The sequence below is a fragment of the Prunus dulcis genome, chromosome 1 (genome assembly GCF_902201215.1).
Source record: "Prunus dulcis chromosome 1, ALMONDv2, whole genome shotgun sequence".
NCBI lineage: Eukaryota > Viridiplantae > Streptophyta > Magnoliopsida > Rosales > Rosaceae > Prunus > Prunus dulcis.
In genome coordinates this window covers 41,515,325-41,536,649 of record NC_047650.1, presented here as the reverse complement: position 1 = coordinate 41,536,649, position 21,325 = coordinate 41,515,325, and the positions used below count along the sequence as shown (strand labels likewise).

At 35.5% G+C, this 21,325-nt stretch overlaps 2 protein-coding genes and 1 pseudogene across 4 annotated transcripts; 1 reads left to right on the top strand and 2 right to left on the bottom strand.

Annotated features, from left to right (window-relative positions):
* Positions 1–7: 7 nt before the first annotated feature.
* LOC117620154 lies at positions 8–1,840 on the bottom strand (annotated as a pseudogene).
* A 6,635-nt stretch (positions 1,841–8,475) lies between these two features.
* On the top strand, positions 8,476–13,601 carry LOC117613951 (transcription factor bHLH80). Of its 3 annotated transcripts, XR_004583814.1 has the most exons (7): positions 8,476–9,244; positions 9,368–9,460; positions 9,596–9,661; positions 11,543–11,611; positions 11,886–11,940; positions 12,421–12,506; positions 13,256–13,571. XR_004583814.1 is itself a non-coding variant. In XM_034342576.1 (6 exons), the coding sequence occupies exons 1-5, from the start codon at positions 8,837–8,839 to the stop codon at positions 11,931–11,933; spliced, it is 684 nt and encodes a 227-aa protein (XP_034198467.1). In that variant the 5' UTR covers positions 8,476–8,836; the 3' UTR covers positions 11,934–11,940; positions 13,256–13,601. The 3 variants fall into 3 exon arrangements, 2 of the variants coding, with proteins under 2 accessions (XP_034198467.1, XP_034198466.1); XM_034342576.1 differs by lacking the exon at positions 12,421–12,506 and having other exon boundaries at positions 13,256–13,601; XM_034342575.1 differs by lacking the exons at positions 12,421–12,506; positions 13,256–13,571 and having other exon boundaries at positions 11,886–12,249.
* A 788-nt stretch (positions 13,602–14,389) lies between these two features.
* Positions 14,390–20,007, bottom strand: LOC117614386. Its single transcript, XM_034343187.1, has 7 exons — positions 19,700–20,007; positions 18,492–18,983; positions 18,022–18,114; positions 17,612–17,845; positions 16,386–16,488; positions 15,592–15,821; positions 14,390–14,969 (listed from the first exon to the last, which is right to left on the bottom strand). The coding sequence occupies exons 2-7, from the start codon at positions 18,815–18,817 to the stop codon at positions 14,747–14,749; spliced, it is 1,209 nt and encodes a 402-aa protein (XP_034199078.1). The 5' UTR covers positions 18,818–18,983; positions 19,700–20,007; the 3' UTR covers positions 14,390–14,746.
* Between the last annotated feature and the right edge of the window lie 1,318 nt (positions 20,008–21,325).

The following is a 21,325-nucleotide window of genomic DNA, read 5'->3' as shown; positions in this document are numbered from 1 at the left end:
AATGAGCTTATAGCGGACCCCATGACTATTTGAAAGCTACCACGAAGAGGCAGATCACTGCCACCACCAATACTGAGAATCCTTTTGATAGCTCTTGATTCTCACCGAACTTGACCCCCAAGATTATGGCGACTATGACTCGTTTCACATTCAGGAGGAGAGAATATTAAGTGTTCAGAAAGCCTTCTAGAAATCCAAAGGAAAGAATGAATTTTAATCAGTTATTAGTGTTTATGAAGAAAGAGATATCAATTTTACCTGGCATATAATAATTATTATTCCATCACTAATAAGCAAAACTCTTCGACTGAGCTTGTCAACTATTGCAGTAGATATCAGTGTAGAAGAAACAAGAAGTACTCCAGTTAAAGCAGGGAGTAGAGAGCGGCATTTCCCCCAAACCCCATACTTTGAAACAACACGGGAGCATAGAAGAGAATTGAATTTATGCTTGTGAGGATCTGGAATGTTGGCATGAAGATTGCCATAACCAGTTTAGGCATGTTCCTTCTCTCCAGGATGTTTCTGAAAGGGTGCTTTATTGCACCAGCAAACTCACTTGCATCTAACATGTCCTGAAACTCTGCATTGACATTTTCAGTTCCTCTGATTCTCTCTAGAAGTTTTCGTCCTTCTCCTTTACTTCCTAGTCCAATTAAGCTATTTGGTGTCTCAGGAAGAAATATTCCTCCCACGGTCATTACTATAGCAGGTACTATAGCCAGGCCTAGAGAGAGCCTCCAACCCCATGGCTCGAGCTTTTGTGTTCCATAGTTTACCATGTTTGCTATGAAGATTCCTAGCGTAGTTGCCAACTGAAACATCATGTTTAAGCCTCCTCGAAGATGAGTCGGCGCCATCTCTGATGGATATAGTGGAATAGCCTTTTAAGATATAGTGCAGTAGTTTTTTTTTCATGCGCAAGCATTTTTTGTTTGTACACCATTTTGAAGAATTTATGAAGAAATCCATCCATTGAGGTAACCCCACCTATTGATTGTTAATCAACATTTTAAATGAAATCTTCAGGAATCTGGCAGAGAGAAAGAAGAAGGAGAAAAGAAAGAGAGAATGAAGAAAAAGAACCAAAGAGTATATATATTTTATAATTTATAATTGATTTGACGATTATATCCTTAGATTTAACAATTTTTTTAACAGAGAGACTATTTAAGAGCACCTATATTAACGTTAGGGACCATAAGTGATAGAAAAAAAACTTTAAGGATGCAATCTTATAGTTTCGCAAATGTCATGGACGTTTTTTGATAAAAAGCCTAAATAAAATATATAATATATTTAAAGTTATGTGGCCACATATGTGTCACGTCATTAATTTAACAGAAAATTTGACGAAAACTAACATGAGAGACCATTTTGATGTGTGGAGGATAACCTTAAGAATCATTAGTGTCACAAAAAAAAATATTTGGGACTAAAGGTGATAATTTTGCAAACCTTAGGGAACATTTGTGATAAAAAGCCTAAAATCTATTTGGATTGATGGGCCTCAACCGTTCTGATTTCACACATGTGCGGCCCATATGAGGGGGCTTTTTGGTAGTGTTTCAAGGAAGAGTGCATGACAAGACCCGCCCCAAATTTCCTATTAGAATCCATGATGTCACAGCTACTATATTAAAACGCCATTTCACTCTCACTTTAAAACAACCAAAGGGTTGGACTCTTGCCGAAAATTTGGCAGAGTCTCCCTTGTAACTGGAGCAATTCCCAATTTTAATACATGTAAAAAAATAATACAGAGCATTCCTGAATTTTCAATATGCACAAAATAAGTCAGACACAATCTAACAACATTACCAATGGCATCAAGCCCCATTTTTCACGATTATAACCAATCTATTAGCAAGCTTCATAACTTAACACGCAATAAACAATCCTGAAGTAAGTCTTAGACTAAATAAAAGCATACGATAAAATAGAGCATAATGTAGTGTTTAACCTTGCGGCTGTACTTAGGTTGCCTACGTACTCTTCTCGAGGGATCAAGCCACACGTAATTCTTGATATAATAAATTGAAACATCTTAAATCCTGGAAGTGATGAAAATTCTTGTTACACTCGTAAGAATTGAAAATTCCTACACATTTTTCTAAAACCAAATTGCATAAAATCAGCTGAAACTTAAACAACGACATTGGTTACAAAACAATCATTAAACTATTACATATGTATAAGGAAATTAAATCATTACTTGGAAATCTAGAAAATTAGTATAAAAAAAACATTGGCCACGAGAAAACTCTTACATCGATATAAATGGGTTAAATCAAACCCGCTTCAATACTCCACAGGTAAGAACATACTCATGTCTTAAGACAACAATTGTGATTCGTATAAAATCCTTAAAAACTTAGAAAATTCAAATCCAGTGTCTCATAAGTATGAAAATGCGTATAAAACCCTCACCAATAAGTACTCAAGAAAATTGGCCAACCCTAGCAAAGAAAATGAACTGGTTGGCGAAAACTTTCCTGGCACCACTCGTGAAGAACAAATCAGCATGTGGAAGCAAATCCTGGCAACCGCACAAGAAGAACCCCCCGATGTTTGTGCAGGCATATCCTGGCAACCGGACTTGTACATAACACGTGCAGGAAACCACACGAGTCAAGCGTCCTCGAAATAGCTGTGGGCATGTTATAAGCGCTTAGACTAAATTAAAGGCAATCGAGTAAGATAACAATATCTGTAAGCAACTCAATATCTGAAGCCAATTGGTCATACACCTATGTAGACAAAATGAATAGGCATGCAATATCCTGGCACTACACATTCTGGACATATCAGCATGTGAGACAAATCCTAGTACTACACATGCAAAACATATAATAATGTGAAGCAAATCCTCATAACCACACATAAGGAACGCCGTGATATCTTACACTGGCATATCATGTCAACCACACATGTGGAGCATCCCCGAAGCACGTGAAGGCATGTCATATGTGCGTAGATTAATCCAAAGATAATTGGGCAATATAACCATGTCTGAATACCACTAATGAAAGAGTATTTATGATGGGTTTGAAAACCGTTACCCAAAATTTTAACACCAATCCAATCTTATATAAAACAGTCTACTCAAGCCATTCCCAAATATGTAAGCATAACTTTCCAAAATCTTATCACAAAACCATTTCCTCAAATCTCATCCAACTGTACTCATGTAATCCCAAGCTACTCAAGCCGTTCACAAACTCAAATTCAAACTCAAGTACCCACAATATGGAACCAAACTACACCTCAAGCTAGAAAACCAAGTTAAAATTCAATAACTTGAAACCCCAAGCGTTCGTAATAAAGATAACTAATACAGTTTGATAATCATAAAAATAAGCAAATATGCCTTGAAACCTCAATTAAAACCATATAAATCGAATAACAATCATAAATAAACCTTATAAACATTCCAAATCCAATTTAATCATGAATAACATAATCAAATCCACGCCCTTGATATAAAACCATGCATCTGAATAACATCACAAGTGATAAGCTCAAAAGCATTTCAATTGTTAAAAACCTTTAGAAAACAAAGGTTCAAGAACACACTTGAACCATTTAGTCTCGACCAAGTCAGTAGGACCTACCATCTAGGTCAAATGGGCTCGCGGGGCCTATGATCTTTGATTTCCAATTCAGAAGTTCCTAAAGGTCAACCATAGTCTACAAACCGTGTCCAACAAGTTTGGTCACTATCCAACGGTCAAATAATCGTCGATCGCATGATTGGAACGTGATCGACAAACTTAACCTAATAATCGTCGATATGAAATATCCAAAACTTTGATCCTAGATTCGGAAGTTCATACATGCTTTTGGTGATATGAATAATGACATACCCATAAATGGAATCCATCCGACAGTCTAATCATATGAAACCCTACAAACACCTAATAGGCAAAACTTCGTTTGTCGATCAAACGATGGAATCTCGTCACTCTAAGCATATCGTCGTGCTTGGAACAACGTGGGGATAATTATAGGTCAAAGTGGGTCGTCGCCGACAACAGTGGTTCAGGGGCATTTACTAACGACTAAAAACAAAAACAAAAACAAAAAACAAAAACAAATCAACCTAGTTGAGATAGGCCTATACCAAAAGATTAAGCTCACTAAGAACAACTTTCTTACAAATTTTGATGGCAAAATATACAACCGACACTAGCCACCCATATCATCAGTTAGAGCACGAGAAGTGGATGAAGAAGCATACCTTGATCAACTGAAATGGCAGCCAAACCGCCGTAATCATTGTCGGAAAGCTTGAAATTATACAATACTAACGTATTAATATTCGAAAATGTCAGGTGGTTGTACAAACTAATCACAGAACACCAAATTCCTAAAAGCTATTAAAGAGAAGAGTTTAGTACATGCAACGTTAGTGTCATTAACTCCAAATTTTTTCCCTCGACTTTTTTTTTTTTTTTTTTTCATAGGATCACAAAGAAACCCTAATACATAGGCTCATGTGCAGCTTTATTGGAGTATGCACTATTATGAGAAAATGAGACTTCTTCATGTGAAAAGCTATGGATATTGGTAAATAACTATTTCTTATTTCATTTGTGTCATGTTTTTTTTTTTTTGCATGCCCTTTTTTTTGGTCGATTTCTGCAAGTTTTTGTGTTACATATATTGGAATAATTTTTTTTTTTTTTTTTTTTGTTGGGAGAAAAATGGGTCAAATCACAAATACAAAAGATTACACAAGATCAACCTAGGTATAGTCACACTGCTAGCATCAACATCACGAACATCATAGAGAACAAAAAGCGGTGAATAAAAAATATGAAGACCAAGAGCAAGTTTATAACTCTTGTTAGCCAAAGCATTTGCATTACAATTTTGTTCACGATACACATGTTTAATGGAGAAACTCCATGCTTCTTGAAACTTTAATTTGCAATGATTTATAACGCTAAAGAGAGAGGGTGAGTATGAACAACAAGACTAGTTAAAAGGTCTACAACAGAACTGGCATCACACTTAACCCCACAACTATCTAATCAACATCCCAAGTCAAGTTGAGGCCCCAAAAAATGCCTCATAATTCAGCGTTATGGATGGAACCAATACCTAGGTTCATAGAGAACCTCTTGAGCCAATGCAAGATGTCTTAATAAACCACCATCTCCAATATAATTAGTGTCAGTTTTTATACAACAATCAGTGTTTAGTTTACAGATACTAGACGTGGGAGCACAATGTAGATGCACCAACCACTGGTTGGTTTGAATGGAAATAGGCTTACAAGATGTAGCTTACTCTAAAGCGCAATGCATCATCAACTGCTAAGGCTCAAAAAACATAAACAAACCATGATCAAAGACTACCTTACATCTTCATTTCCAAATAAACAGAGATAAACAACAAACATCAAATACGACGACATCATGGAACATATACCTATTGGATTTTAACAAAATTTAACATACCTATATAGGTAACTTGGAGCATCTACAATGGGCTATGTGAACCACATCTTTAGATAAATTTTAGGTATGAATTGAAAAAATACAATTCCAACTATGCTCCCTATACACCTCCTAAAATAGAGAAAGCTCTAGGAGCTCCTAAATATGAGAAGAGAGAGAGAGAAATGACTCATATTGGCTCCTTATAATTTAATGCTTCTTTGTTTTATGTATATCTTAATCATTTAATCAATGCTAACTATTTTTATATTAATTTTTACAGAGATTGACCATTTATATAGAATAAAAAAAATTATAGCATTTATGACTCCCTATACTAGGAAGTATGATTGAAGTTGAAATTTTATGGAGATCTTCTAAAATAGCTTTTGTTTGTTTTTAGCTAAATTTGAACTAAAAAATAGAGAGTATGATTGTAAATGCTCTTAAGGTAATGTTATCTTTGTCGGAACCTCTGTCTCACATATTTGTATGATGCACACTACTTCATTGTGTTAAGAAAATAAATACACTTTTATATACTCTAATATGAGAATAACATCTAAGTTGAGAAAAGAAAGTTAGGGGAAAACGTTAGGTTATTAGCATTGTTCTAATTCAACATATAAATTAAGACTTATAATTTGAGATGCTTTTATTTAAATTAGTTACTAGACTTGACTAGACCAAGTAAGCATGTATTTTATGTGAACTTTAGTTCAATAGAGGATTAGCTTATATTGAATATTAGACTATTTGGAAATTTCTTTGACATAACCCTTCGCTTAGATGGAGGAAAATAACTCGAGATTTAGCGAAAAGTATGGAATTGAAGTGAAGAAATTGATACTTTCATTGTTTGGCAACTTAAATATGGAACTTATTAAATGACGCCTAGGAAAAATTGTGGAAATTTGGGATTGAGATTCCCGAGTTTAATTTCCACAAAAATAATCGTCATTTCGCAATTTCTATTGAGCAGGAATTCGTTTTCACTTTAATTTTTGTCATTTAAAAAATTCAACATACATAAATCAAAACACTAAAAATATTTATTGCCATAAATTTAAACCATGGAGATCTAAATTCCTTTATTTAAAAATTCTATGCTATTTTCAATTACTTCATCCAAATGGAGGGTAAAAGAACTACTGAAGATGGTATGATTTGATGGCTACATATGGCATGTGCGTGAAGAAGGGGAAGCTAAAGAGACTCTTTACGGTTTGGGCCTTTAGTTTTTGGTAAGATTCTTTATTTATTACACCTTAAAAAAATATTTGATATTAAAGACGTAGTTGGGGATTAAGTTCCGTAGACAAAAAGGAAGGATAGAGAAAAAAAAAATTATTTTATTTTTATGAGAAAGAAAATAAAATTAATGATTGTCTATTAAAAAAATTAAAACTACTTGCCATGTCAGACTTAATCTCATCCATTAATAATGGGCTAATCCAAAGGTATAAAAATTGTGTTAAAAACATAGTGTTGTGAGCCCCCAAAAATTATTTATGTATGCTTATGAAATAGAATACTTAACAGCGTGTCGTAAGATATCGAATCGGAATAGAATTTGAATTAATTCAAGAAATAGCAAGCACCTTATAGTATCCCTATATTGTAACTTGGAATGTACAAAAGCACAAGAAATTCAACTGGTTAAAAATTTGTGTCTATAACGTGCTATAAAACTAAGGGGGAAAATTGTAGAGAGAAGTGGCTTGCCAAAGAGAAAGCTTCATAATGAAACTTATTCATTTCATCTGTAATAGAGCTAACTATTTATAAACTTACATAATGGGAAGTTGAATAGGATTTACGACATGCATATAAATTAAAAGTACTACTTACATATACTTTGTGCATATCTTACACAACATTAAAAGGGTGGTAAAATATTAGTTATTGTCTTCCCCCTTTCCTTCCTTTTGGAAAGGGGAGGGGGGGCTAATGACATTGTGATATCACATTATATCTCAAACAAGAGAAAAACTTTAATAAAATGAGAATAGCACTCGACTAATAACACTATAACAAGGGTAATAACACTTCCAAGTGAAATAACACTGTCACAAAGTTTTTATGCTGAAACGGAGTAGATACAAACACATTCCAATCCCTTGGATTCGACTCAACCCTAGTTGGGTCCACACTGGTTCCTTGAGAGAAGAAAAGCAAGTAAAAGACTAAAAAGTCCATGTCCAAAGCCAAAACACCTTTCTTGAAAAAAAAAAAAAAAAAAAAAAAAAAAAAGAAAAAAAAAAAAGGACAAAAGCCCACACCTTTCTCATTGCGAACCACTGCTGTCTCCTCTCCTTAAATTTGCCAGAAAAAGCAAACCCAAAAATACACAAACTCCAACCACATCTCCCAAAACATCTACCATATCCAACAAATAAGCAAACTTATATCTCCACGCGCCAATGGCAACCCCCTGCCTCCATTTTCATCCGCACGTGTATCCACGCGCCACATTTCGTCTGGGTCTTGAAACCCATCGTCACATTGAAGAAGCCGTTACCAGTCCACAAAACGATGACGTTGCGGCTCTCCAGCCTTCCACGCACCGCGATCTCCCGACCTTACATGTTACTCTTCACGCAACGCGTACGTCTTCGTTACCCAATCAGCGTTGACTTCTCCGATAGCAACGATTTTCTGCTGATCCAACGGTCCAGAATGAAGGGAGAGCTACACCTCGAAAGCACACGAACAAGGAAGCAATCAATCAATCACTTCTGCTTTCCTTTCTTTATTTGGCGCAACATTGCTCAGATAAGTGAACCAAAATAAGCAAAACGAAACAAAACAGAAAAAAAGAAAAAAAGTTAATAATTCTGATTTTTATCTCTCCTTCAAGCATTCTCTCTCTCTCTCTCTCTCTCTCTCTCTCTCTCTCTTTTTCCTCTCACTTCTCCCTCTCTCCAAAATTTTGCACTCTCTCTCTCTCTTTTTCCTCTCACTTCTCCCTCTCTCCAAAATTTTGCAGCTTGAGCAGAAAAAGAAGAAGAAGAAGGGGAGAAAAAAAAAAAAAAAAAAACTTATCAGCAGACAGGATAATTCAACAAACGCTAGCACAACTCGGGGGTTATAAATTTTTTTTTTTAAATTTATAAGTTAGTATATTTTATTTTTATTTGTCCCTCTGTCTCCGTCTTTTTCCTCTCACCTCTCTTACTCCAAAATATTGAAGCTTGCAAAAGCCCTGAGCTGCAGCAGCAGAAGAAACAAAAACCCAAAAAGAAAAAGAAAAAAAGTTACTTGGTAGCTAGCACAAGTCAGGGTATTATAATATTAAAAGATAAAATATTATATATATATATACACACACACACACTATATATATATATATATAGTGGTGAATAGTTTGAGTTGAAAGCTAGCCAAAGCAGATGCAACGGGCAGCTGGTGGAAGCAGCAGTGGCGGCGGAGAAGTGAGTCGGGGAGGCGGGCTCGGCCGGTTCTGCTCGGCGCCGGCGACATGGTTAGAGGCACTGCTTGAGGAGGAAGAAGAAGACCCATTGAAGCCCACCCAGTGCTTAACTGAGCTTCTTGCTGAAAACACAGGAGCCACATCAGTAGGGTTTGGTTCTGCGACAGTGGATCCAGTGTCGTATGAAGCTGCCGCCGCTGCTGGATTTCTTAGCCGACAGAACAGCTCTCCGGCGGAGTTTCTGGGGAGTTCGAACGACGGGTCGGAAGGGTATTTCTCGGGGTTTGGAATTCCGGCGCACCTCGACTTTGTGTCCTTGTCCCCAAATAGCTCTTCTCCTTCTGCTAATAAGAGGGTTAGGGAGGTGGTGAGTTTTCTCTAAATCTTCGGTTTTTTTAATTTAGAAGTTTTAAAAATATATATTAATTTTGTTAATAATTTATTAACTTGGTTGATTTATTTAATATTTGGTTTTGCATTTTCTTGGTAGAAATTGGAGGAAGGTGGATTGGAGGATGCAGTGCCTTGCAGGGTTAGGGCCAAGCGTGGATGTGCTACGCATCCTAGGAGCATTGCTGAAAGGGTTTGGTTCCCAACTTAAATTGACCCCAAAAGAAAAAAAAAAAAAATTTCAATCAAAATTCATAGCCCAGTTCAACATATTTGATGTCTGTTATTTTCTAAGTTGTTTAATTGCTTGCTGGGTTAATTATTATAGGTCCGGAGGACTCGAATCAGTGACCGCATAAGGAAGCTTCAAGACCTTGTGCCCAACATGGATAAGGTGCACCCTCCTGCTCCATTCTACTGAACTCCAATTGATCTCCTTTTATTATTTTCCCCTTTTATTTAGGTATCCTTTTAGGGCATACGAATTTCTATACATTTTGATTCTACTAGTCGGGCGGACATAGTTGAAACAACTATAGATGATTGTGAATAATATATCATGAAATATTGAACAACAATTATTCAATAAATTAAGGCCTCTATGAGACATATATTACAGGATTAAATTAATACAAAAATGGAATTTATATGAGATAAATTAAGCAAATGCTTACAATATTATATGATCTTTTGATTCATTAAAAGAAACGTTATGCCGAAATAGTACGGATTTTTAGAATCAGAATTGCATTTAGTTTCATCAGAGTTCCTTAAGGTCATGAGATATTATTATTGTTTTTATTATTTTTTTGCCATGAGATATTATAATTCATTTGACATCTTTCGGTTCTCTAAAACTTTGAAGTCATTATGTTAAGTACAATCAAGCTTAACCCATATGTAACTGTTGGCATTAATCACAGAGTTAGGAGTCAATGAATTACGGTTAGTATCTTAGAGAGAATCTATCTATGATTAATCTAGGAGATTAATGCGAGTTCATGAATATATAATTATTGGGTGAGCTATGAATATGAAAGGTTCATAGGAGTTAATGTAGCGTTATCTAATCATTACTAAGTGACTCCTATTAATACTTGTTTGTTTGTATCAAAGTATGCAATTATAGAATAGAAGCTATCTAAGAAGAGTTTTATCAAGTATGTGTAGGAGCTCTGTGTAGCCTTCGGGCTTCACATCTCCAAGGCTACTTTATTAGTTTGCCTTTTATGTTGAATTCACATAAAACTCTGTCTTACCCATTGAACATGATTTTATGCTTCTGCTGTTCGTATTTCTAAATCCAACAGTAACAAGTTACAACTTAATTTTACTGATGAAAATACTGAATCTCTTTAAATAAGAAAGTGAAAGTCAATCCAAAAATAGAGGTTTGTTGTGCACAATAATTGTTGCAATAATGTTGATGTTGATACAATGGTTGTCTTGCTTCAAACTCTGTAGTAAGCACAATAATTGTTGCAATAATGTTGATGTTGATAGCAATGGTTGTCTTGCTTCAAACTCTGTAGTAATCACCTCAATTTCTTAATGAAGAACTTGAGTGAATGAAATCCTTACAAGAGCAGCATTTGAGCATTTTCAATAGGGTACAGGTTAGCAAAAGAATATTTATAAGTTGATGAACGCATAGTTGTCTGGGCCGTTGTTCACTCGATTATGGCAAAAATTATTTAGGGAGGCAAGGTTGAGTTGGGTGATTCCAAATTCATGTGTACTTCATGTAACGATAGATATTGTGCCATTTTGTCGAAGGGAAAAGGCGAAAATGTTATGGAGCTGCTGCTTTTTGACCCTTTTTTTGGAATGGAAAATGTGTTAGAGGAGGTATCCTTCTGGTGGGAAAGAGTGTTGTTTATTGATGTCGCTACATCTGTGTTATGTATTTGCTATCTTGGTTTGAGCAGATAGCTGAGTGCTAAACACTTTTGTTGAGTCAGAGAACTGCTTGTTCCTGCTTGTCCAGTGCTATTGTACTTGTTTTCTTTCATGTTAATACAATTGTTTCTTTTCATATTAAAGAAAATTCTAACTTGAAATCCTGATAGTAATAAAAAGTCTGTTTTTACCAGTTTTTAATCCTAGAACTTGTAATCTTGATCTTTTGCACAAAGAACAGAAACTAGAAGATTTCTAGAACAACTTCAAAAGTTATAAATAAAAGAATTTGTCTAAAATTTTCATGCATTTGAAAAATTAAGCAGACAATAACTTACTTTCTTTGTTATGGTGCTTGTATTGATTTTCCTTGCAGCAAACTAATACTGCTGATATGTTAGACGAGGCAGTGGAGTATGTGAAGTTTCTTCAGAAGCAGATTCAGGTATTATATACATTGACCTTGTTCAAGAAACTTTCTCAATATGTATGCTTCCTGAGGGATGGGAAAATTTGAAAGTAAATCTATGATATCCATTTTCGTAGTTCAATTTACAAAAGTTTTGTTTGCTTGCTCCTCCTTTTGAAAAAGTAGTAGGCACTCAGAAGTATAACTGAGAAAGGAGGAGTTATAATCATATTTGAATCGGATGTGATGCCTGTCTGTGGTGCATTACAAGGAAATTTATGTACGTACTGAAAAATTTGGAACATCGCAGGAACTTTCAGAGCATCAGCGCAGATGCAAATGCATAGCTAAAGAATAACCAGAAGGTATCCAAAATGCGTTCTCACCCTCCCAATTCCCTAGTACCGTTTAGTTTTTAGTGTAATTATTAGATTTATTAGTTTCAGCCAAGGTTCATCATGGTGCTGGTATGTTGATAATGGTTCCTAAGAGAATACCCTGTAATTTCGAGATATACTGTATTGTATGTTGCATTCTTCTGCAATATATAGATGTAATAGTGCCCATACCTAGAGTCCATGATTTTGCACTTAGCTGCTTCCACTTGGAAAAGTTCAATCAGTAAGATTGTGGTTTCCACTTCAAATGAAACAAAGTATTGTTGTAGTTGCAAACTAGTATGGCAAGATTATTATTTTTTATTTTTAGCATGCTTTCAGTCAGCTTCCCCAATTATTAATTTGTGATGTTGCACTGACGTGGATTTGAAAATTTCTATTCATAAAGTTTACTGTTTCCATAGCAAGGTGCTATATAATTAATAAAATCTTTTGTGGAATTTTCAGAGGTGTCATTAATTTCAGTTACCTTCTTGCATAGTGATATTGAGTTTCGATGTGTATGTTGTCTTGGCAATAGAGGAGGATTTCAGGTGAGAGATTATCGACTTGCATATGCTTGATGATTGCTTTGAATAGAAATATAAAATGATTTGCTGGTTTCCTTATGCACCAGGTTTATATGTAGTAAATGTTAGAGCTTAGGAAATCATAGCAAAAAATCCTATCCTCAAATCCTTGCATTTGCAACCTCTAATGTGGAATGTGGGATCTCTATTGGGTAATGACAAGAGGCTGACACATGAGGGAAAGAGTGTGGTAGAAAATAAGCTATTGTTTTCTACTTCCTAATTGCATTGTTTTTGGGGGTGTGTGGAAACTGACAAAATTTTACAAATAATAAATGAAAGAATTCCATTATCTTTTTTCAATGAAAAGTTCAACTGAAATTTTCTCAATTTTCTTGTGTTGTTGTGCCTTCTGTTGAACATGTATGCATGAATTGCACCTTTGTCTAGAAGCTTAACACAAACTTAAAATCTTAGAGGGCATCAGTGTCAATTCTCGGATCAAATCCTACACCATACCTTATGATGGAAATTAATAAGTATTTGCGCCTGTTCATTATTCAATCTCAATTGCACTTAATCGTGGATTATAGTTTGAGAGTTTATCTAATTTCTGTAGTTCCTAACCTTTTTATTTTCGTGATTTCGACTTTATCTGATTCGAGAACTCCATTGGCAATTAATTGTACATTTTCGAAATATGCTATCCGTGAAAAGCTTTGGTAAGTGAGGTTAATTTGAATTACATTAAATAAAATGTTCTATGTTTGCAGATTTTGTATCGTAATCTATTGGTTTCATCCATCCCAAGAGTTTCATTATGTTTGATTACAACATGTTCATGATCTACACAATGAAGTCAGAAGGGTGAGCATTTTTGCATTTAAGGTTCACCAATGCTTTAGTTTGAGCTGCACTGTCTTTAGGTTATTTTGTGTGAAACGTATAATTTTGGAGCTTGATGATGATTTCTGCAAACTGCATCATGAAATTCCAGTGGTATTGTAATCTTTGTTGGATTTGTCAGTTGAGATAGGGCTCAAGTACAAGATGAATGAATAACTTGTAAATGTGGCATTTCCCTGTCTGTTCTGATGGGTGTAATTGAAAAACAAAAAATCTGATGGGTGTAATTGAAAAACAAAAAAAAAGAGTAGATAAATAAATAAATAATAAAAGGATATCTTCCCTTGTGTAATTATTGCTGGAGAACTTTCGACTTCAGTTTTGCAGAGAAGCTTCCTCTTTACTTAGGAAAACACGGCAAAGAGTTTTGGGAATGAAAACGAAAAATATAAAAAGGAATTAAGAATGCATCTGGATCTCACATTGGAAAAATAACATATGTTGAGGTGGTTTATGAGCTTTTCGGCCTCACACCATTCGTATACGAGTCTAGAGGTCTTTGTACCTTTTTCTTACCAGCCGATTTTGTAGAGGCAAAGATTCTTGGAAGCCTAAAGGTCTAAACGATTGGAGTAACGACATTTTAGTCCCTTCAGTTTTGGGAGAGCTTCTATAATGAGGGGGATTCTGTTGAGGTGGGATTGAACCGTTCATTCAAGATTTTCTCTCTTGTTGGAAGGTGGGATTGAACCTCTCTCACTACCCCTCACCCAGAACTCCCTTATTATAGCCTTTCCATTGGCAAGTGGGTCACCCATTATAATGATGATGTGTGAAGAAAAAAAAATTAAAGAATTCTTTAAAAATATTTTAAAAATAATATCATAAAGTCCTCACGAGCACAATTACAAGGAGATTACTCAAAGCACAGTTGGATCGATGTGGGGCAAGTTTCTTCCTTTTTTTCGTTTCATTTTTTTTCAATATTGATTTTCTTTATATATAAAAAAAGGTACTTCAATAGCTATTTCAATAAAAAAAAAAAGGTATTTCAATAACTATTTAAACAATTTATCTTTTATATATAATTCAAATAATTTGAGTGTGATACACCATACCATATGAAAAATGTACGTATATTCTCTCTCCCCCTCGAAGGGGAAAGTATATAACAATAAGAGATAAAAAGAAATTTAAACATCTTCGTTCAAATAAATATTTGGGGGAAAAAAAAAAAAAAAACTATGTCACAATTCACAACGCTGAAAGGCCTGCAATTCCCTGCCGTAATGATTTTCACTGGGAAGCTTTCATAGCATGCAAGGTGAGGCTCTGCTTGTATGATGTGTATTCAGAGCATTGGTAGAGGGTTAAAAAACTTTCGGAACCTTTCTGCGGAGCTAAAATGGCAGCTAATTTTAGCTTCCCTCTTCATCGAAGCTATAGACTGGTATTTGCCATAACTTGGTGTTCTTCTTTGGGTCATCGGTAAGACTGAGACCTGTGTCACCTTCTTTGAATGTGTTGATGAATGTTTTAGCACCCATCATGATAATCCTTTCAATCATGAACAACTGGTAGTTATTCTCAATCAAGGGCTCCAATATGTGGCTATAGTTTGATGAATAGGCCAACTTATATCTGCACAGATGGGTCAGACATAAGGATCAAGGTCAGGGGGGACCTTGTTTTACAAATGTAACCTCTTGAGGTCGGCAAAATTATAATGACAGCACAATCCATGAAGTAGTTCAAACTAAAATAAAAGCCGTATTCATTGGGGTATAATGTAAAACTTGAATCAGTGTTAAATTGGATGCTCCTAGTTAAGAAATAGTAAAAGGAGGTGTGTTTGACAGCGCAAAAGTATACAACTCAAAGTTCACTTAAAATAAAATCTTAAGCATAATGACAGACAAAATATTAGACCAGCTCAGCAATCAATCATAGTGCACAGGAAGACGGTACACATTATTGATTCTATCATTAATGTTCAGAACTCCAGTATCAAAGAATTCAAAAGCTTATTAAAATGATTTTTAGTCTGACTACTTCAGTATTAACTAATCCAAAAGTTCCTGCCAAATTAGTTTTACTTGGAGAACCTAAATCCAGAACATTTTCTGCCAATGGTCAACCTGAATTTAGAATTCATAGCCACAGCGTGAGAGCTATCCTATATCATGTTAGCATGACAAAATGAACACAGGCTTCCATTTTCAATGCAGATGGTGCAGAGGACAGAACACGCCTGAGGACTTACCTGACTGAGAGAGGTGAAAAAAATCCTGGTGTCCTCTCATTTGAAGCAATAAAAAGAGTTCGTCCAGATGGGACCCATTTCTCAATTCTGCGAAGAATAAACTCTGGGTGTGTATCCCTGTCTACATGAGGATGCAGGGTCCTGTTAACGCCAAACCTGTCCTTCCTGGTCTTAATTATATCACCACGACGTACGTGAATGGCATCATAATCTCCAAGGAGCGCCTTAATCTGTGAAAATTATTTGGTCAAAGTCTGTAATAGCAGATATGTACAGGAAATAATTCAAGAGAAAACAGAGGCGGCTATTACATGAATATAACTAAGACTCATTTTCAACAACAGCTCCAGTTTTAGTTATAATAGTGACTGACATGCTCTAACTTACTTGAATATGTTTATATATGACATGAATATACCTTAGACTCATGCGCACAATAAGCAAACAAGCTTTACACAACTTAAAGTATGGAATTAAAACTTATGGCATGTTTGGTTACTTGGAATGGGGGAAGTTAGCATAGAGGAGAAAAGGAATGGACATGGGATCAACTATTACCCCCTAATCAATTTAATTCCTGGTTTTTCAGAGGTATTGGATTAGAAATTTTAAAATGGAACCCACATAACTTTTGGTACCTTATGTGATAGTAAACACAATGGAAATCAAGAATCAGAATCATTCCAATACCCATGTGTGTAAAAATAAGGGAAGTCAGTAATTGGAAAAATTTCAATACCCATACCAATTAAGTAAACATCCATGACATTAGCAGGATTCACTATAATGCATACCTTGTCAGCTGCATTCCTCAACTTCTTTGCAGCCATCGAGGGGAGAAAGGTATATGGCAAAATTATAGCACTACGATTTTTTCGATCCTTGCACTCCATAAACCTATATAGCTGCCATTATGAATTCCTCAAACAACCAAAATCAATATTCTAATACTCATGCAACTTAACCAAGAGAGGCATATCATGGTTTATTTCTTAACTAAAAGAATTACACCAAGCGCAAATTTAAACAAACTTGAATGGAGACTTTCAAACTTTCAACCAAGCGAAACTCTTATTCAATTTCCTACAATCCAAATCCTCTCTTGGCTTTGAAATTAAGTTGTTTTTCAGCCAACAGACTCAGATGATTAATAAAATTAGATGTATCAAGTAACGAGCAGTGTTTTGGAAGGCATTCTGAGGTGCACATTGATGCTAGCTATCGGTGAGGTGCTGTAAGGTAAACAATCTGCAACTGCAGCAGTGCTATTGGGGCTGAGGCAGAACCCATGCAAAGAAGCCGAAAACCCAAATTACCTTTTTTCCCCCTCTCCTCTGGAAATGTTTTAAGGCTAATCAACGCCATGTTCTTAAGTTGTCTGGGTTGCTTTATGAAATGAACTGTTTCATTTAAGGCTGAGTTTATAGAACAAAACTCTGCAGGTTGGTTTTTAGCAAAATTGTTCCATTTTTATTTATTCCCTTTAGATCCCCAACAGTTTCTTCTTCCCAACAACCCAGCCCCAAATCAAATTTTCTAAACCATAATTCTCCTACCAAAGACACAAATCAGATTCCCAAAGTCCCAGCTCCAAACTTCACGCTCTCCCTAATTCTCTATTCTCTTTCTAATTATTTTATATTAAATAGTTTTCTTTAATTAAAGAATTCATGTTGCCTCACCTTTGAAAACATTGGTAACAAGAGGTTATAGGTAGCTCAAGACAGTCCTAATTGCGAAAGTAATTAAAGATCTTTTTACAAAATCCCTAACAATATTATTAGCGCCACTGCAACAGGTATGATTCAAGTGGAGAAATATCTACAAATTGGAATCTCTCTGAAAAGAGTTACTGTAAACAAATATCTCACTTAACTTAATTTCTTTCAAAAATACATGCACAATTATTATCTCCAAGTTGAGTGAAACCACACCTTGAAACAAACAAATAGGTTTTACCATCCCAAAGAAGCCAATCTTAAAGCTTTTAACAACAAAAGAAAATGAAGTAGCAATTTACCATGCAAGAGGGCTTGCAGTTCTGTTTATGAGTAAAAGATTTGAGAAACTACTGTTCTCCCTGAGATCAACACGAGTACCTCCTTCCACATGGGCAGCTCCTCTACCTCCCAACTTCATACTTGTTGCCACCACTCGATACCACATTTTTGAATTGTCCAAAATTACTGGTACAGTGCCTGATATGAGGTCTATATCATACAACGAGTCCATGGAACAGGAGTTTGCTGTCCACCTAACAAATGAAAGGAAGTCCATTTTGTATAAAATGCACATTCTGATCAACAGAAATGTATAAACAAATAGGATATAAAGTAGGGAAGTTGGCATAGTTTGCTAACACGTAGCAGTAAAACTATCCCACAGCCAAAAAGCATTCTCTTGAAACCCAATTAAGAAGTACAAACTTACCTTTCTTCTGAAATTGCACTATGTGAGTGATGAAGGATCTCATTATTATTGTGTATTGGGTTAATACACATTCTTGAAGGCATTACAAAAGTTCTGCAAACAGCAGCAGTAAATTACTAAACAAGATTATATAAAATTTACTCCATTGCAGTTCATAACAAGAAATCCAGAACTCCCTGATATAGATAACAAGACAACTAAATCTATCAAACCACAAAGGCATAGCTTGCAATCACACTAAGTTCATCATGGGTGAGCAGATCTATAATGCGACAAACTTTCCAGTTTATGAAGGAAACCTAGAAGTTATATGACAGTTGGGTCATTTCAAAACCCATTTAACTGGTCCCTATGATATCAAATCTGAATTCTTCCACAATGCTCTTTTGTCCACATTTGCTCAGCAACCAATCACGACATAAACTCCTAAAACAGAAATCAGAAGAAGAAAAAAAACTCAAAGAACGTACCTCTGAAGGAACATAGCCTCTTCAAGAGCACACCTGAGGCTGGACTCCTGGTGGCCCAGACCCGCACAGGACTCGCAGTGCTTTCCAGGGCAATCAATTCTGTCACCCCAGTAGAGGTACTTCTCGTGGCCAGTTTGGTGGTTCTGTTTTATATTCTTTACTTTGAGTCTGCTTTCGAGGGTTTTCAGAGAGGATAAAGAGAACTCACTAGTGGAAATGAGAGATGAAACGAGAAAGAGGAGTGCAATGGTGGCTATGCAGATGACAAGGAAGATGATTGGGGAACCGGGTCCTGGTTTGGACTTTTGGGTTCTAGGAAAGGCCATTGTTCTTTGGGGTGGGCTACACCACCAAGCTAAACATTAACTTTTTCTTTTCTCAAGAATCTGGACTCCTGCATGCGTCTATCATGTGAGCTATAGAACTCTTAACTGTGAGATAACCAGTAATCAGCTCCCTTTACTAAAACGAAGGACAATAGCAGTTATTAGCCTGCACAGAGCAGTAAAGTATTAGAGGTGCTAAATAACGCAATTAGCATACAAACTAGAACAAAAATGAGGAAAGTAGCCAACACTATAACTTACAGCCAACGATATAACTTGTGCAAAATAGCCAACAATATAACTTGTGCAAAACAACCAACAGCCAACACCAAATACCACAGCAAGGAAGGCCAACTTATAACTTGCAGGTTTTATCCAAGATTGACGTTTTTCGAATTGGTAAAATGCGAGTATGATCAAATCTAATTATAATCCAAATTTTGATAGAATCCTGACCAGCATTGTTAACTGAAACCGAAATGAAAATTAAATTTAAGTTCAAACAGCAGAACCAAATATTCAAATCGAAATGCGGATCTGATCATATTTAGTAAGTGGAAATTCTTATAAAAAATTTATCTTTTCTCTTTGACTCACCCTTTCTCCTGCCCTATGAGCACAAAATTCCGCTTGTTCTCTCTCTCAGACCATGAAATTGGTAACCCAATAACTCCATTGAAAGCTTGTCAAGCAAGCCCATTAACTGAATCTCCCTCTCTCACATTTATTTTATTTCAAACCATTATGTTTGAACAGCAGTTAAGATTCGGTTAAAACAGCAACAACAAAAAATTGTCTTCGATTCATACCGCTATGTTCAGAGTAAAATTTATAAATTATCAAATTTGGGGAAATTTATAACAAAAAAGAAACAAGAAATACCTTTTGACAATTTGGAAGCAAATCAGCAAAGCAAGGCTCTACGATTGGTCTTGGGTGGGAATTGTCGAACTGGAAGTGTTGAACTGTGCGAGTGAGCGAGTGCGAGTTTGAAAGATCGAAGAATAATAAAGGTGGGGTTGGGAGGGTAATAATATGATTGAGGACCCCGGTTTTTTGGTCCGAATTGAGAACCCGTTTAGGACTATCTGTGTAGGAAACACTTTTTCTTTTAAGAGTACCACCCGTTTAAGCTCTATTTTTTTGGGGTCAATTCTCAATTTCTCAGTAGTTCTTTTATGAGAAGTGTTTCTGTTGGGAGAACGCCGGAATTTTTGTTAAAATTCAAGTACATCTAGGAAAAGCACTTGAGAGAGTTCCCATTCCGATTTCAATTTCGATTCCTTATTCCTAAATTTTTATATTTTCCGATTAATGACTTCTCTCATTTCTTGTAAATAAACATAAAGAATCAAGATATCAACAACGCACATATACTTATAATTTTTTATACTAAGAAAAAAAGGGGCTCAAACATAGCTTAGTCAAGTTAGAATCCCCCTTTCCGTGGTTTAGATGAGATTAAAATAGACTATCGTTTGTATTAAAAAATATATAAAAGAAAAAAAGACTTAAAAATATAAATGTCTAGTAATACCAACGCAATGGGGACCTTGGCCCACTACTAGTAACATCAATATTGTCCCTAACATAACTACCTGTTTAGCAGGTGTGGAGTTTTATACAAAAGGCCTCGATGTTATTAGAAGTGAAACCATTTATTATATAAGACTTTCTGTTTTGTTAAATTTCTAATGTGTGACTTGTGTATTCTTCAACACAATGCGAGTTTAGGATCCAGTTTCATGAAAACTAATGCGGTAGACTCACAATTATAAGGAGCTTACTCGGAGAGCAATTAATCAATGTGAGACAACTTTCTTTCTTCCTTTTTTTAGTTTTTAGTTTATCCGAATCAGGAATCATCTCATTCCTTCTTCTCCTCTGATTCCTAACTTTGACCCCGAAATCGACGAGCACATAAGCCAAGCCAGCCTGCTGCATTTACAATGACGAGAAGATAGAGAATTATCATGTTACAAGTTGTCCACAACCAGACTCAAATGTTACTTGACACTGACAATAGTTGTAAGGGTAAATTACTCAAATGGTCCTCAAACTTATACATGATTTACATTTTGGTCCCTCAACAAAATTATTCGTTCAAATGGTCCATCAACTCTATATTATTCGCTCCAGTGGTCCTACCGTCTAATTTTCTGTTAGATTTAACCAAATTTTAGGGTAAATAATGACCAATTTGCCCTCATATTTAACGGAAATATTGACAGAATGTAACGGTAGGACCAATGGAGCGAATAATATAGAGTTGATGGACCATTTGAAAGAATAATTTAATTGAAGGACCAAAATGTAAATCAAGTATAAATTTGAGGACCATTTGAGTAAGTTATCCATAGTTGTAATATATAAATCATTCCGCCCAAATAAAGAAGGCACTGGAGTGGACCTTGTTAGCTGTGTTGATAAGGCAAGAATTCATAAACTCTGCAGAAACTCTCATCCCCCTTTTACTCATTTCTTTAAAGTCTCAAATATGAAAAGAGC

Coding starts and splice junctions, on each gene's coding strand:
- LOC117613951 (XM_034342576.1), top strand. CDS start 8,837: ATGCAACGGGCAGCTGGTGGAAGCAGCAGTGGCGGCGGAGAAGTGAGT. Junction 9,461..9,595: donor CTAGGAGCATTGCTGAAAGG/GTTTGGTTCCCA, acceptor TAATTATTATAG/GTCCGGAGGACTCGAATCAG. Junction 11,612..11,885: donor TTCTTCAGAAGCAGATTCAG/GTATTATATACA, acceptor GGAACATCGCAG/GAACTTTCAGAGCATCAGCG.
- LOC117614386 (XM_034343187.1), bottom strand. CDS start 18,817: ATGGCCTTTCCTAGAACCCAAAAGTCCAAACCAGGACCCGGTTCCCCA. Junction 18,115..18,491: donor GAGGCTATGTTCCTTCAGAG/GTACGTTCTTTG, acceptor TGCTGTTTGCAG/AACTTTTGTAATGCCTTCAA. Junction 14,970..15,591: donor TTTTCACCTCTCTCAGTCAG/GTAAGTCCTCAG, acceptor CCATCTGTGCAG/ATATAAGTTGGCCTATTCAT.